A 17,231-nucleotide genomic window follows, 5' to 3' on the forward strand; every position below is an offset into this window, starting at 1 on the left:
GCAAGTGTATGAAGAGAAAAAAAACCCTTAAAAACGAGTAGTTTATAAAGATGACAGCTGCTGTTATGCATCCATTCAAACAAAACACAGCAAAATAAAGCACCGTTAGTGGTATTTCTATAGTACAGTACTGTATTTATTGTCAAATGAAAGTATAGGGTTAACCGGGAGATGTATTTTTCTGCCCTCATACCCCTGCCACATTACACAGGCTGATTTCTATTTTTTCCAGGTAAGTAAATAATAGAGCTAAATACACATACTGTCAGTAAATGACTGAGCTGTTGTGACTTTCTTTGCTTTAAGTATCTGCTTGAATTATACACATTTTTACTGGAAAAAGTGCAGCTTATATTCAAAAGTATAGTTAATACAAAGAAAAATTGAAAAGACACATTTACTTTAATGGGTCTTCTTGAGTATAAATTCACCTTATTTTTGTGTATCAATCAGATGCTATTAGTAACAAATGCAATGTTTCTCTTAACCACCTTTTTAAATGAAGGATCATTCTGAGATAGAAGTAAATCCACTTTTAAAATGTGCTATGGAGTTTTTACTTGAGAATTATTTAAGCGACTCAGAACGTGGTTTTACTCAATAAATTTTAAATACAAGCAGCATTACATTGTTCAACAAAACATATTCATGACACAGCAATCACAAAGACCTTGGAATCATGCTACTGTGGTGTCACAGGCCAAACCATCCAGTCAGACTTATATACATCAGTGTCAATGCTTTAAATTACAAAAGAAAGTCTTGCCTAGACCAATCACCATCCCTTCCCTCACTCACTCTGCAATTCACTTGCTTAAGACTGTTGTTCCTAGCAAAGGGTGGGGAGGGGGGCACAGAGTACTTATTTTTTAAACTTCGGCTACATGTGCTTTCAAACCGTGAGTAGAGACTGTGAACAGCATGGCAGCGGACTGCTCTTGCATTGTTCACCATGTCCTTGCCGCGGCTTGCTTCCCCCACTCCCCTCCCCAGGCCAGCTCTGCCTTCACAAAGAGCTGGACTTTTTGGATCGCTTGATCATGCTGGGGTGAAACTCGGTGTGGCGCCGGGCATGCTTTGTCAGGTGGTCACTCCGCATGAACCGCTTCTCGCAGAGGGGGCACCGAAACTGTTTTTCGCCTGTGTGGGTTCGGTAGTGCCGGGTGAGCTCATCGGAGCGAGAGAACTTTTTAAGGCAGCCGGGCCACGTACAGGGGAATGGTCGCTCGCCTGCAGGGAGGAAAGGATGACAAGAAATTTAGGGGAGGGATATAAACACCAGCACATACAAACTTTGCTGCAGCAGGACAGCTGAGAAGCTGGGGAATATGCTGCTGAAGGGAAAAGCTGCCTTTATTTCTTGCCATGGTGTCAGTGTCTGCAGAGCTGTTGATCACTTATTTCATCAGGTTTCAGTCTCACCTCTAGCAGAAGCCAAAACCCCCTCCAACTGTGTGAAACTCGCACTCTAGTGCAGAACCTTACATGACTCTGAATGCTGTCATAACAACAGATGAGCTCTGCCTATTCCTGTACATTTTTTATGTTGTGCTCATTACAGAGGTTTGAGAAAGGAACACCATTATTATTCCTCTAACACTTCCATTCTGCTGAATAAAATAATCTGTAACCATCAGAAAAGAAGCAAAAAAAATCTCACCTAGGACAAGTAATTCCAGTCTGGGAAGAATTGAGTGGGGAGGGGATTGGGAGAGCTGCGCAGCCCCAGGGCTACAAATATGTACAGCAAAAATGCTGTGGCTGTAGAGAGAAGGCCTATGCTCCCCCTCTTTTCCTTTCCCTTTCTCCCAGAAATCCAAGCTGCTCCATGAAATAAAGGACTCCCTTCAGTCTCTTAGATGGCTGATTTGAGGGCAAGAAAATTATCTCATTATTCACAGCTCTATTGATACGAATGTTTGCTATGATGGTAAAGAACAAAACTAAACACCTTAACCTAAAATACACTGTACTTTTGTTTTAAAAACAAGGATGTGAGGAGTGAACAGTACTCACTACAATTTCCCTAACAACAACCCAAATCCCCACAGTTCACCTCTGCAGGTTGCATGGGCCTTGCATACAGTCACAGACCCAATTCTTCCTGATCTGCAAAGCTGATTGTGGTGAGTTGACCTTGGCTGGCTGCCAGACCCCCACCCAGTCACTCTCTCACTCTCCCTCCTCAACAGGACAGGGGGAGAAAATAAGATGGACAAGCTCACGGGTTGAGATAAAGGTAGTTTAATGAGAAAAGCAAAGGCAAAAAGAGGCAGATGCCTCCCATCAGCAGGCAGATGTCCAGCCACTTCCTGGGAAGAAGGGCCTCAGTACATGTAGCGGTTGCTTCAGAAGACAAATGCCTTAACCATGAATGCCCCACCTCTTCCTTTCCCTCAGGTTTTATTGCTGAGCACAATGTCATATGGTATGGAATACCCTTTTGGTCAGTTTAGGTCAGCTGTCCTGGCTATGTCCCCTCCCAAGATCTTGCCCACTCCCAGCCTACTGGCCTTTGAGCCAGGTGGGGGATTTGGAGAGACAGCCTTGATGCTGTGCAAGCACTGTTCAGCAGTAGCCAAAACATTGGTATGTTATCAACACGGTTCTAGCCACAAATGCAAAGCACAGCACTATATGGGCTGCTATGAGGAAAGTTAACTCCATCCCAGCCAGACCCAGTACAATCTCCACCCCTTATTCCATACCATTTGCATTATGGTCAGTATACTGACTCAGTTATATGACAGAGAAGGAAATGAAAACTTTTAAGTTCGCATTAAAGCTTTCAGTCACAGACATCACGTGCCAGTACATTTTGATGCCTTAATTCCCTTTCTTAAGAGTCTCCCAAATGGAATATAAATAACAGCTATGTGACAGCTATTTATAGTCAACCATGAAATATAAAAACTATCCCAGGAGTGTTTCCAACTTGGAAGAGTTGGAAAGAAATTCAAGAACTCCAGTATTTCTTGATACTGTTAAGTTTGACACAACACACAAGCTCACTTTACAGATCACAAAAAAAAGGAGTCATTTACAAGCAAGTGTGCCTTGGAATAACTCCTCAGACACAGCAGCAGAGATGAAAGACCAGGCTAAAGACTGGAGGAATTAATAGCCCAGAAGCCAGGATGACAACCGGTAACGGAAAGCATTGCAAAGCTTTAGAGAGACGAATGTGGGAAGAGGAGTGGGGGGGAAAATGACTGATGGCATCCAGAAGATGTGATGTCAAAGAGGAAGATGATGGACTAAATAAGCTGAGATTTAGCCACACAATGGGCCCTTAAAGCCCTAGTGAAATTCTCATAACTAATGTAGTAATTTTAATGGTTTAGGCTTCTAATTATATGGTATTCCTTGACAGGCAGACTACTTTGTCCCAAAATGACCAGCATTTGGTAGTTTTAGATGAGTAAGAGTTTGAACATTAAGGCAGCCTCTTAGGCCAGCCACAGCATAGCCTGCTTCCTGTGCAGTTTCTTTCGTCTCACAGCAAGACTGGCTCTTGGTCAAGGAAGAAGGAAGCAGAAATAGCAAAATGCCAATTTAGCCTGGTGCATTAACCCAGAGCAGGGTGGAAACATCACTGCAAGCCATTCTGACCTGTGGGTTATTTTTTACAGATTTTTTGGCTTCCTGCTGTATGTTTTTAAACATGGTTGGAAGCCTTTTGGAATAAACACTGCCTGTATAGAAGAAATTAAAACTGTATGTTTGCTCATATACATGTGAAGGCCATGATCACAGCTACAACCCAGAGCAACACTGGGAGGTGGACACAACCATATAGAGCACTTGTGTGATGGCACCATGCTAACTGGTCTCTTCTGGCTTTGCTCTGCTTGATGTCTGCACATGACATTTGAGTCAAGCATTTCACTTGTACTGCTCTTTTACTGTCTCATAGTTTCTGTCACAGCTTCTTGAAGCAGGCATCAGTGGGAGGTGCAGAAAAGCTTTCTAGATCCCCCAGGGAGTGTGGGAGAAGTGCTATAAATCTTGCATGTGTGGAGGCATCTAGTATATGGCTCTATATCAGGTACCTACACTCCAGAGCAGTGGAAAAAGTTCAGGCATCCTGCCCCTTCCCCAGAAGCAACATTTCTTATAATCTACCTCAGGACAGCTCTTCAGCCTGCAGAAATGCCGAATTCTATTAGAGAGAGATCAGGTATCTAGGCTGGATAACAAGGTGCTACTGCCTTCTGTGCTCTAGTCAGACATTCCCCTCCCCCGCATGTTTTTCCCCTTAGTACTGCTAAGGCTTGAAATGAGCAGAATAAACCCTTAAAATGAAGTGGTATTATATACTATTTCCTTTGATGTCAGTATGCTACTTATGTTTTAAAACATGCCTTAGCTTGGATTTCAACCAAGTGATGGAGGAATGGCCACTGATGTATCAACAATACCTTAAAACCATATGTGATAGAATCTGAACGAGAGATAAAACTTTATTCAAAAGACATATCCAGGGCAGCTTACAGAAGTAACAAATGAAACAAATTCATTTAAAGGTTATTGGAATAGGTGTCTGCAGAATTCCCATTCTTTGTCCTGTTTGCCACCAGGGACATAGTGGTAGACATAACAGCACAAGCTAACATCAGTTCTCCATAGATCTTTTCTGAAGTCTAAAGAACTCGCGCTTTTGCGTCAGATCCCATGTGGATATAAAGCCATTGTGTATCCTTTTGATCTCTGTTCTCTTGCTCCAGTTGATCTTTTCTCCCTTTTCCTTCTCACATGCTCTCCCTCAAATGGAGAGTTTTTAATTTCTCTGCAAGTTTAAACCCTGTATCTAAGCTGCTTTTTATGAGCTGAGGCAGGTAACTTTCCAGTTTTTTCTGACTAGGGGGTCAATTATTTAGCTTTTTTTGGTCCTGCCCTGAGACATTCCACATTTTCCACATTGTGGTCTTGTGCAGGGTTTCGGGGGGGGGGGGGGGGGGGGGGGGGGGGGGGGGGGGAAGAAAAGAAAAAAGAATATAAAGTCTGCATTAGTAGATTCATTAATAGTACAGAATCATCATTTGTCTTCTCACTACAAGACACTGGTTTAGATGTGGATGACTGAGGTTAGGAGCTGCAGTTCAGTGGCTTTAACAAAGATGACTTAATTTAGACAAGCAAGTAATAAAGAAGTTCTGGACTGTCTTATTTTTCCAGAGGGAAAATGAAAAAGTGGTGTTTGAAAAAGCTGAAGACAAAATTGATAATCACACACTTAGGCTATTAAAGGCTTATAAAAGAACATGCACTAGGACTGGAACAAACTGAGCTTCTGTGGTGCAAACTTTAAGTTCACTCCACGGTGTATTAACTTAATTTTAAGTGAATTACTGGAATTGTTTGAGCACTGACTTTACAGAAGACTTTCAGAAATTGCTGTTGGTGTGGATGGAAGTCTGGCCAAGATGAGTTGTTTGTTAGACTTGCTTTGTTTTTCTGGCTGACAGTAGTGAAGTTGGACACAGCCATGAGTCCAGAGTCTGGGATCTATGTTAGCTAATGCAGAACAGTTTGTTATCAAATAATGCTAATGATACTGCTTCACACATTAACTAGGAAGTCAAATGGACTGTAGTTGCAGCTGCATGAATGGACAGCTAATTAGACACCCTTGACTGACGTATGTACAAAACAAGATACCATCAGGTACATGGTAGGACTGTGTTGCCTAGGATGTATAATAGCAACTATATTAAGTATCAAAACTGAAGAATGGTTCCGAGTTTGACTTACAGAATGCAGTGTCTGTACTTGATTCCCATTCTGTGTCTAGCCACGTGACATGGCATAGCTGTAGCCATTATCTACTGCTGCAGGGACTTCCATCTCTGCCTGCAGCACCTGCCCTAAAATCCAGAGGTACAGAACTACAGCAGGGCTGACCCCTTCCTATCAGGGATTTGAGGGAGCTGATGGGAAAGAGGGAGATGGAAAAGCACACAACTATGGAAAGCTGAAATAAGGAAATCTTTTGCCATCAGGCAAGAGCAAAACTACTTAGGAAAACAGGACTGTTTGCATGAAGCCAGAGGGGGCAAGGGGAGAAGAAAAAAAAAAAAAAAAAGAAAAAAAAGAGTATTCCCACAGCTTCAACACACAGATTCAACTCTGCGTGGTTCAAATAGGAGAATCTAGCATACCTTCTTGTCTTTGTCTTCCAAGATCCTTCTGAAGCTCTGTGGCTGCTGGAACTCGAACTTTCCAAAGAAATCTTGGTATCCTGAAAAGATCTGGTCCTGAACTACAATCCTTGACTTAGACATGACCACAATAAGCATTTTTTCTTTTCTTCTTCCTGTGAACCCACTCAGCCACCACTCCTGTGTTTCTCAGTGTCTCACAAAGTATCACAGGTTCTGTAGATGGATGAGTGCAAAGAACATGGTCCAGCTTATTGCAGGAAAAAAGATGGACAGGCTTTCTTCCTTGCCTCAGAATAGCTGTTATCTCAGGTCTCTCTTCCTTTTGTCTTCCAGTGTCCTTGTTTCCCCCACACACTCTGAATGAGCAGTTTCCTGTGGGACATGTGGACACATTCAAAATCCAAGATATTCTGATGAAGATGAATCTCACAGGCATCTGTACACCCACTTCTGAGCAGTGGACTGGAGGCATTTCAAGCAGCCTTTTTCCTCTTCTGAGAGAGTCCAAAATTGGATCATTAAAACATGGCAACCAAAGCTACAGATGCTGGTGAGAAACAGCACAGAGCAAGATCAGCAGTGAGGATGGTATGTACTATTTGTATAAAACAAGGACTTCTAGAACACTTAAACCTCAACCAGCTCATCTTGCAATGGATTTAACAGACCCCTAATCGGTGTCAGGTGATTACAGGATAGGCAATGGATGGATAATTTGCATCAATAAGTTTATTCCACCAGCACTCAGGACTTAACACCACAGGTTGATTAAGGTGTTAAAAATGCCACCTTCAACAAGTAGACTGCTCTGACATCCTCAAAACCACCACTCAACAGCTGCTTACATGTGCAGGTGTTTGAGTTTCTTTCAAAAAAAACCAACCAAACAAACAAACAAAAACAAACCCAGATGCAAAACCACCCACTAAAACCCAGCTCTACTGAGCTGTTGGGAGTCCTAGCTCATGCCTGAATCCGTGAGACTCAGTCTTGCTATTACCCCCATCTGATACAGTGTCAGATGTAAGGAACATTCTTGTAGCTTCTCTACTGGATTACATCCCTCCCTGTATGCCTTAGAAAAGACTATTTGGGGATTGTGCTCCCTTATGTTTATCAGTCAGGGAAGCTACCTGGGAGATGAAAGACCTCACCTGAGAGTTAAAGTCACACTTTTCATAGCTGAGAGGAATATCCTCAGCAATAGACTCTCGGGTACTCTGGGGCAAGTCTCTACCTCTTCTCCTTTTCCATCTTTTCTCCATTTGAACTTCCTCCATTTTGCAGTAATATTTAAATATTAACTGAGCAATGGAGAGAGACCAACTCGTAGCATGGTGCTTAGGGCACTTACCTGGTATTGAGAAGCACTGGGTTTAGGTTCCTGTTCCATCTAAATAATTAAATGCTTGTTAAAGAGGAACAGCTTCAACAGGGTAAGGAGCAGAAACTTTCTCCGATTAGAGGGGTCTCTTTCCAAACTCCACAGAGCAGGGACTTGAAAACTGGTCTTTCAGCTACTGATGGCATTTTCTAATTACTGAGCTACTGGGTATAATAGTGTTATGGAACTTGTCCCCCCCTCCTCTCTAGCACAAAGAGGAATGACTTGGCATACGCACTTTGCTTCAGAAGAAGGTTCATGGCTAGGCATCCTGAGCAAAGATAGGACCATCTTTCTCTCCAGCTTGGAGTCAGGCACTGAACTACCAACATGCTAACACAGACAGCCCTATGCACAGCTGGGGCTCCCTCTTTGAGGTGCTTGGCTCTCCTTATGCATTTGGGTTGCAAAGGAAGACCTTTCTTCGGATTCCACTTGGTGACCTGGCTCTGCAGAGATCAATGTTGCAAGCATCTGTGGGGCTAGCTGAAAGTAACCACAGTCAACATGCCTGTAGGGCCTACCACAACCAGGTGGACAACGGCTAAACTCAGCTTGCTTAGAGCAAGCATTGTCCTCACTGTAGTGTACTCTTCTGTTCTCTGAAGATGTGTGTGAAGGAGGTTAAGTGGTGGTTATCTTATCAAGTTGCTCATGTACAGACAAGCTTAACTCTTGTGGCCAGAAACACACATGATGAAACTGAGGTACATTACTGGTCTCAATTTTATGTGTATTCAGAAAGATAATATAATTTTGATTATTTTAATATTAATTCATTAGTCAATATTTCAACAGATTCTTCCTTCAAGTTTAAGGTATTTATAGAGTGTTCTCAGGCTATTCACAGTCACCATAGCTTACATCTAGATGATAAACTACATTACCACAAATAAACATTTGAAGTGTGCTTTACCATCACTACCCCAGAGTTTGGCCTTTTAATCTTAACCTGGCTTCTGCCTGCAGGTTTGGGAGCTCTGTGAGGCAATGAATGACAGCATGGTACAGAACAGCACTGCAATTAATGAAGGGGAATGATCGTTCCCACATGGATCCTAACACCTAGGAGTGCAAGAGACACAAACTTAAAAAAAGCACAGGTGATGCCTACCACATGGTCTTCAATATCATAACACAACAGCATGCAGGAATTCAGTAGAGCTGCATTTTCAATACATTCATCTGGCAACAGGAGTCACATCCTTATGGGCAATGCCTGCTCACTACTTCTCTCCTACATGTGTACTTCCTTACATGGATTGAATTAATATAATCCATGCAAGCTTTTCTGGGGTGTTTTCCCCACTGTGAAACATATGCTCACTTAACTTTATTTTTTGAAACAGAAAAAAACCACAACTGAGTCAGGCAACACTGGACTTAATCTTTATGATTTTTGCCTACCTTGCTCAGCTAGCAAGGCTTCCAGTCAATATTATCATATTTCTCCAATACCTGGAAATATGCCTATTAGAACCCTAGGAATTTGCATGTTCTTATAAATCCTTGAGAACAGGGGTTGCAGGCAAAGGTTTGGGTTTAGCAAAAATGTCCCGCTGGCTCCACTTTCTGCTCTTCAGTCTTATTGTAAGGGAACTGTCAATGTGTCATTGCATTGCATAAATTTCAGATTATGCTCACATAAAATACTCAAAAAAGCTCAAGCAGAGGACTGACAACATATCTGTATGTGTACAGTCTGTCAATCCAGTGATAATCTAGAATACAAATAACAAAGCAGTACAGTCATAGAATCATGGTCTTAAGACCCTTAAGATCGAGTCCAACTGTTAACCTAACACTGCCAAGTCCACCACTAAACCATGTCCCTAAGTGCCACATCTACACGTCTTTTAAATACCTCCAGGGATGGTGACTCAACCACTTCCCTGGGCAGCCTGTTCCAATGCTTGACAACCCTTTCGGTGAAGACATTTTTCCTAATATCCAATCTAAACCTCCCCTGGTGCAACTTGAGGCCATTTCCTCTCATCCTATCACTTGCTACTTGGGAAAAGAGACTGACACCCACCTCGCTACAACCTCCTTTCAGGTAGTTGTAGAGAGCGATAAGGTCTCCCCTGAGCCTCCTTTTCTCCAGACTAAGCAACCAAACTAAACTGATATGGCGCCTGGATCAATGCTATGATATCTATATTGAAGCACTAATCAGTTGCTGTGTGTGTCTTTCCCTTCTACCAGAAGTGTTCCTCAGATTCACCTTGTAGAATGGCCATCTATGGATCCATGCTTCTGTCCACAACCTACTACTGACTATCAATTGGAGAAAAATGTCAGAAGAGTTTAAGGGTGTATCAACTGCCTAATGTTACAAACTTTGTATTGTTTAGACCTGATTTACAAGATGGCAGTTGACTATAAAACCTAGTTAGAGGGAAAACTTTTCATACAACAGGATTTTTTGTGCATCTAACCTTAATTAAGAGTACCTGATGTAGACATGAACTTCCCACCAAATTGTAGCACTAATGTAGACATGAACTTCCCACCAAATTGTAGCACTAAATTTTGGGAAGTGTCTGGAATTTACACATACATCACACACACACCCCCACCAGGTGAGTTAACTTCTAAAGGTCCTGTAAGAGGCATCTCACAAACTAACATCATGGTATCTTCTCTATCCCTCTTTTCTAACCAGGAGATTCTGCTATGAGCTGCCATATGCCCTTTAACTGGCTTGCATTCACACCATCATAGCAAGTGTACATTCTTTAATTTAGTTTCTCCTGCCATTCTTTTCCTTTCTTTTGGTATCTTGTCCTTTGCTCAATGCTCCCTGCCCAGGCCTTCTGGCTGAGATGATTGCTTATTTACTCTCATATGTCTGTATTTTCCCTGGAGATCCTCTGGTCTGCACATCCTCCTCTGTTAAGTATCCCCTTCCCCCCCCCCCCTCATTTTTGAGGCTAATAGTAAACCTACATATTACTGGCCATATCAAACCTCTAAAATTACCTATTTAAAGAAGTCTTTGCATTTTCAAGCTAATCCTCTGCATATCTGCTCTTACTTCCAGGGCTCTGGTCTTGTGCACATCTTGCCTATGTCTGGGCCTTTTTCTATACTCAGGAAGCCCTCAATATGCCACCTCAATACTCAAGACTGTTGTGCAGAAAGACCACTCTTGTAATCCATCCTGCTACTACCAAACTTGATCAGAGTTTACCTGTCCTATTCTCATAATACTACCTAAGTATTATGAGACTAAGGTAAGGTCACTTCATATTTCATATCCTCCACCTGCCCTCCAGACAAACAGCTTTTGGCTTGTGAGCTTTGGGATAACACCATCTTTTATCTTCTACTCGAAGTGCCATGTACCTCAGAGATGCTATGGGAAATAGTTCACACAGTCTTACCCGTAATAGTGTTCCTGTCCAAGACATCAGAATTTAAATAATAAATTCCAAGTTACTTTTGGATAGTAGTGATAAGACAGGAAAGGTAGTAGTTTAGTTTCAGTGATAGGCTTGTCCTTGTACCACAGGCTTTTGCAAGTTAATAAATTTTGAATTTAGGTATACATCCAAGATAGAATGAAGAAGTACCTGATTATATCACAGAAACACTGGGGGTCTGGCAAGAAATGAAAGGCCTACCCTCTGGAAAAGAAGAGAGTTCAGACTTCCTTAGCTTCCTCCTGCAAATCCTATTCTAAGTCATACTGAGTTCAGTGGGAATGGTGGCACAACCAAGGGCTGCTTGCTTAAGTAGGATGTGCAGCACCATCCACTGACTTTTTTGTTAAGATCACCACAGAAGACAGTTTTAAATGGATGTGTTGGGTCTGGCTGGGATGGAGTTAACTTTCCTCATAGCAGCCCATATAGTGCTGTGCTTTGCATTTGTGGCTAGAACCGTGTTGATAACATACCAATGTTTTGGCTACTGCTGAACAGTGCTTGCACAGCATCAAGGCTGTCTCTCCAAATCCCCCACCTGGCTCAAAGGCCAGTAGGCTGGGAGTGGGCAAGATCTTGGGAGGGGACATAGCCAGGACAGCTGACCTAAACTGACCAAAGGGGTATTCCATACCATATGACATCATGCTCGGCAATAAAATCTCAGGGAAAGGAGGAGGAAGCAGGGATGTTCGTGGCTATGGCATTTGTCTTCCCAAGCAACCATTACACATGCTGAGGTCCTGCTTTCCAGGAAATGGCTAAATATCTGCCTGCTGATGGGAAGTAGTGAATGAATTCCTTATTTTGCTTTGCTTGAGCACACAGCTTTTGCTTTCCCTATTAAATTGACATTATCTCAATCCACAGGTCTTCTTGCCTTCCTTCTATTTTCTCCCCATCCCACAGGAGAGGTGAATGAAAGGGGCAGGGTAGCTGTTTGGCTGGGGTCAACCCACCACAGTCTTCTGGAAATTTAGCTAGACTCAAAGGCCCAAGCAAACAGTTATTATACAGATAGTTTTGGTCTCTGAAATACATAGTGCCTTTGAACCAACAGGTTTAGAGAATTACTAGTAAGATACAGACCTTTAACCTCTGAACATCAAGTATTTGGTCTTCTAACTTTATTTGCTTTCATGTCTCATTTTCTGTTAGCTGACCAAATATGGTCCAGTGAATTTTTAGATTCTCAACATTACACAGCACAAATCAGTATTCAGAGCTTTCCACCTTGTTTAGTTAGCATCCATGAGTAAAAAGTCATGTTGGTACAAGCAAGGTCATAGGTGTGAATCAAAGTCCTAAAGTCATTGTCCAAGATTGAGAGACTGAGGTTAAATATTAAAATTTTAAGACCAGGAAGTTTTTAATTGATAGCTGTGTATCTACTTCAACTAAAGGCTACAAAGCAGCAAGAAACCAAATTGATGGCCTGATGAAGAAGTGGAAGGTAGATGGAAGGGATTAAAAAATCTGAGATGAAATAAATGATTTCTTAAAAAAATGGTACTGAGAAGGGAGCATTAACACTCTGCAATATGTAGTTATGAATAACTCTGGAGGCTCAATCAAATCCCACTGTTGCTATAGAATTGTTCTGCCATTTATAAAAAGTAATTAGTATTAGCAGCATCATTTAGTATTTCAGTTGGTTACTATTAACTGTTCATATTAGAAAGCTCTCAAATTTTATTTACTGCTGCATTTTTGTAATGTTTTTAATCACACAGAACTACAGTGAAGGTACATTAGTGTGTCCAAGTTAAACATTTAATACTTGGAGTTATGTGCCACCCATAAGTGAGTGGCCTTTGTAAGCCTCACACCACTTCAGAAGATACTTAGAACTGTATTGCATACAGCAAGCAGTGTGGGTTGTACAGTATATTAATTTTCATGTTAACACCCAAAATGCTATCCCAGTTGATGTCTATTTTGGTCCCCATATCAGGGTGGGTATCTGAGCACTAAGTGGAAGTGATACTAATATATTTATTTCCTTTGTCACTTGTGAGCCAAAATTTTGCAAGGCGTCGGTTACCTTCAGTCTCCAAAAGAGGATTTGAGCTGAAATCTTTGAGTTGATAACACAATAATCCCTAGGGTAGGTACTGAGGTTATTTAAGGGTCATCACTGACCATCTTCTTTCCTTGCTCATGGAGACAGTCTTAACTCCACCTAAATGCAGAGTCTGCCACTGAACCACATCCAGTAATCCTCCTTCTCCTGACCTCTTGAGCCAAGCACATAACAGATCTCCTAGTAGGGCATAGGTAGATAGCCAACTCCAGGTCTCTTCCTTTGCAATACAAATATAGCTAGATGAACAGGCAAGTCAGAGCAATAGAAGTTTAGCCAGTGTTCAGATTTGACCATGCCCTACTCAGACTGCACTAAATACTAAAGCAATAACTTGCAACATGTTCCCTCAGTGATAACTTCATTTTTTACTTCACCACTTACTATCACTGCCAATATACAAAATCCAGAAAAGAAGTCATTACCAAAACAGATATGAAGCACGTGGCAGTGTGTTTCCTTTGATCCATGCCTTTCCTTACCCATACACAGCCCTTTAATCTAGAGAAATTAAAAAAAGTCTACAATTACTATGCTCTTAATTGTTAGGTAGAACCAGAGGAAATAAGAGTTGCTGCAGCAGATTTTTTTTAATCACTAAGTTTCCATTTTGCCACACTAAACCGCTTGGGAGAGTACATGGGTATTAAAGGACACAGTCTTACAAATGAAGCCCTTGTGAAAAATGCCATCTCAGCTGAGATGGGTTATGATAACAGGAACAGCTGAGCAGAGAAGAAGCCAATCCCATATGGACAGTGGCTAAATCCCTAGGGAGTACAAGTTAACCTGCTAGTATCATTTGCAAAGTAACCTAAGTCCCTGAAGAAAGTCTCTTCCATGGGGAGTCTGTGGGGCTGACACAGGTTTTTAAGTCGCATACTTTTGGAATTTTCCCCTTAAGTTCATTTCATCCTTCACCTGCTTGAGGGGGTCTGCCAACAAAAGCCAAAAGGTGTAATTTATCACTGTGCAAGGGAGACGTGGCATCCCCTTTGTCAGGAGCTATGCAAGATTTAACAGTTCACTTCACATAGCCCAGAATTGAGACAGAGTATGGTGCCAACATACAACACAACTTCAGTACTCAAGCCATTACTAAGATCCTGAAACATCCAGTTTCCCTGGCATGAAGCAAAGCTTAAAGATACTAAGAGCTATCAAAACACAGACTGCAAAACTGATGAATTAAACCTGGCTTCAAAAAGGTAAAAACAGTAGTTGAGCATTACCAAATACACATCCTTTCAAAGAACAGCAGGAGAGCTTTTTTTTTTTACCCAAGGCCACTGATTTATTTTTAGAAAATGGGCCAAAAATCTTTACTACTGCAAGTGAGCAAAATGCCATTAGTGTCTCTGAAACTTGCTCATTTATATGAGCAGAAAGTTTGCCTCTGTGTTCTTTCAGAGCTTAATACTCTGAAAAGTAGCGAGGATTTCCTTACATTCAAAACATGCTCAGCATATTCATATAAAGCTGCTCTGCCACAGCCAATATTATAGTAAACATCTGCATTGGGTTTACATGGCAAGGTTTTGGTAGCGGGGGGGGGGGGGGGGGGGCCTGCAGGGGTGGCCTGTATAAGAAGAGATCAGGGGCTGCCCCTGTGCCAGACAGAGGCAGTTTCAGCCAGCTCCAAAGTGGACCCACCACTGGCCAAATCTGAGCTAATCAGCGATGTTGGTAGCGCCTCTGTGATAACATATTTAAGAAAGGGTAAAAAAAAATGCTGTGCAGCAGCTGTGAGAGAGAGGAGTGAGAAAATATGTGAGAGAAACAACCCTGCAGACATCAAGGTCAGTGAAGAAGGAGGGGGAGGAGGTGCTCCAGGCACCTGAGCAGAGATTCCCCTGCAGCCTGTGGAGAAGACCATAGTGAAGCAGGTTGTCCCCCTGCAGCCCATGGAGAGGGCCATGCTGGAGCAGGTGGATATGCCCTGAAGGGAGCTGCAGCCTGTGGAGAATACACACTGGAGCAGGCTCCTGGAAGGAACTGCGGCCTCTGGTGAGGAGCCCATGCTGGAGCAGTCTGTTCCTGATGGACTCTACCCTGCAGAAAGGGCCCATGCTGGAACAGTTCTTGAAGGACTGTATCCCATGGGAGGGACCCCACGCTAGAGCAGGGGAAGAGTGTAAGGAGGAAGGAGCAGCAGAGACGAAGTGTTACACACACTAATTGACCACAACCCCTATTCCCCATCCCCCCTGTGCCGCTTGGGGTGGGGAGGAGGTAGTCAGGAACGAAGGAGTGAAGGTGAACCTGGGAAGAAGTGGGTGGTAGTGTTTGAGGTTGGGTTTTATTTATTTATTTAAAAAGTTTTGGGTTTTGTTTCCTCACTGTCCTACTCTATTTTTAATTGGCAATAATCTTCCCCAAGTAGAGTCTGTTTTGCCCATGACTGTAATTGGTAAGCAATCTCCTTGTTCTTATCTTGATCCATGAGCTTTTCCACCTTATTTTCTCCCTCTGTCCTGTTGAGGAGATGGAGTGAGAGAGCAGCTAGGTGGGGATATGACAGCCAGCCAAGGTTAACCTACCACAGCATCTATAATGAAGGTGACTGTCACATAACTAAGAAACTTATGTGCTGTAGTGCTGGATCAGAAAGTCCGATTCAAGAAGCTCATAAATAAAAGCAATACAGCAATTTTGGAATATCAGTCACCAACAGCTTCTCTTCAAACTGATCCGTTTACCTAAAGTGTATTCCACAAGGTTGCTACCTTTCTAAAAAACAAGATTTTCCACGAGATTTGCTCTTCTGCTCCCTGCCTTTTTCTTCCTTGGGCTTTCCTCCATTAATTGCCGGCCCTTTCACACCAGGGCTATTAGAGGAGCTGAGCTGGGCCCTCCCTTGAGGATTCAGGAAGCCCACGGGGATGCGGGAGGATGAGCCATGCCCCACAGCTCTGCCCAGGGCAGCTGGCCCTACTCTCACTCCCCACGGTGGCAGGCGGCCTGCTCACCAGCCGCTGGCCTGGCAGACACCGCACCCGACCAAGCCGCGCTATTTTAGACAACCTCGAGGGCTCTCGGCCAGATTTACGGTGCCACCGATGTAGGGCTCACACGGGACCCCCCTCCACAGGCTCCCCATCTGAAGTGTGGGAGGGGAAATAAGTGATATTGCGGCAAACGATCCCCACAGGGTTCATCCGAGGACAAGCAGCTCTCTCAAGCCCCGCCCCCCCCACCCGCGCGCCTGCAGCTTGCCTGTGTGCACTCGGTAGTGGGCTTTCAAGTGGGAGGACTTCCCATAGACCTTGCCACAGCCGCTGTAGGGGCACTTGTGCCGCTTCTCAGCCACCAACTTCCCCTTGGGGGGCACGGCATCACACAGGTGGGGGGGCTGCCCCAGCGCCGAGTTGCGTGCCGGGCTCGACCCCGGCTCTGTGGTCGCATCACTGTCAGAGCACACGTCCTCGTCCGGGCTCTCCACGTTGCCACTGCAGACGGAGGGGACGGGCAGGGGCCGGTACTTGTTCAGCTCCAGGAGGCTCTTGGCGATGGTCACCAAGGTGCAGTAGTCCTTCCAAGCATCACGAGGGTCACACAGGTCCTTTCCCACCTGCTCCTCGCCCGGCACTTTCAGCTGTGCCGCCTCAGGCACGGCAGAGCGGTTGGAGATGGACACCAGGCACTGGGCAGCCACGAAGTCCATGTAGGCAACAGCCGACATGGTACGGGAGCAGCCCCGCCGCTGCCGTGCACAGTCCCACTCCCGCTGCCGGCTGCGCTTCGCCAAGTCCCCGGGAGGCACGGGGCACCTCAATAGACTCCCTTTGGGCCTGCCGCACTGTCGCGCCAGGTGCTGCAAGCCATGGTCCACCAACTGCTGGAGGGTCAGTCCAGTATTGGGCAGCGTGCCGCTGGGACAAGGCTCAGAGACACAGCTGCCAGAGCCGACCTCGAGTAGTTCACTGGGGGATATTTAATAAAAGAAAACGTGAGGGAAAAAAAAATTCAAATTGCTCCTAGGGCTCGTCTTTCACCACCCCCCCACCCCAAGGCAATATTCAGCAGACGGAGGGCAGTGCTGAGGAACAGCGCTTCGCCGCCCGCACAGTCGGCCTGGGTCTGACGACAGCGGCGGACACCGAGGCGCGGCCGCTAGTAAAGAGGAAACTGCTGGCTGCCCCGCGCACTCCTGCTCAGGAACTGCCGCGCCG

At 44.1% G+C, this 17,231-nt stretch overlaps 1 protein-coding gene across 1 annotated transcript; it reads right to left on the reverse strand.

The window, feature by feature from the left end:
- Positions 1–885: 885 nt before the first annotated feature.
- On the reverse strand, positions 886–16,879 carry LOC127029110 (Krueppel-like factor 9). Its single transcript, XM_050914754.1, has 2 exons — positions 16,276–16,879; positions 886–1,230 (listed from the first exon to the last, which is right to left on the reverse strand). Exons 1-2 carry the CDS (start codon positions 16,739–16,741, stop codon positions 1,007–1,009), a joined length of 690 nt encoding a protein of 229 aa, XP_050770711.1. The 5' UTR covers positions 16,742–16,879; the 3' UTR covers positions 886–1,006.
- Positions 16,880–17,231: the final 352 nt, after the last annotated feature.

The sequence above is a fragment of the Gymnogyps californianus genome, unplaced genomic scaffold, assembly GCF_018139145.2.
Source record: "Gymnogyps californianus isolate 813 unplaced genomic scaffold, ASM1813914v2 HiC_scaffold_75, whole genome shotgun sequence".
NCBI lineage: Eukaryota > Metazoa > Chordata > Aves > Accipitriformes > Cathartidae > Gymnogyps > Gymnogyps californianus.

What these genes read in the sequence shown, in the direction of transcription:
- LOC127029110 (XM_050914754.1), bottom strand. Translation starts at nt 16,741, where the DNA reads ATGTCGGCTGTTGCCTACATGGACTTCGTGGCTGCCCAGTGCCTGGTG. An exon ending in CCACTACCGAGTGCACACAG is followed by an intron (nt 1,231 to 16,275) that starts GCAAGCTGCAGG and finishes TCCTCCCTGCAG; the next exon opens with GCGAGCGACCATTCCCCTGT.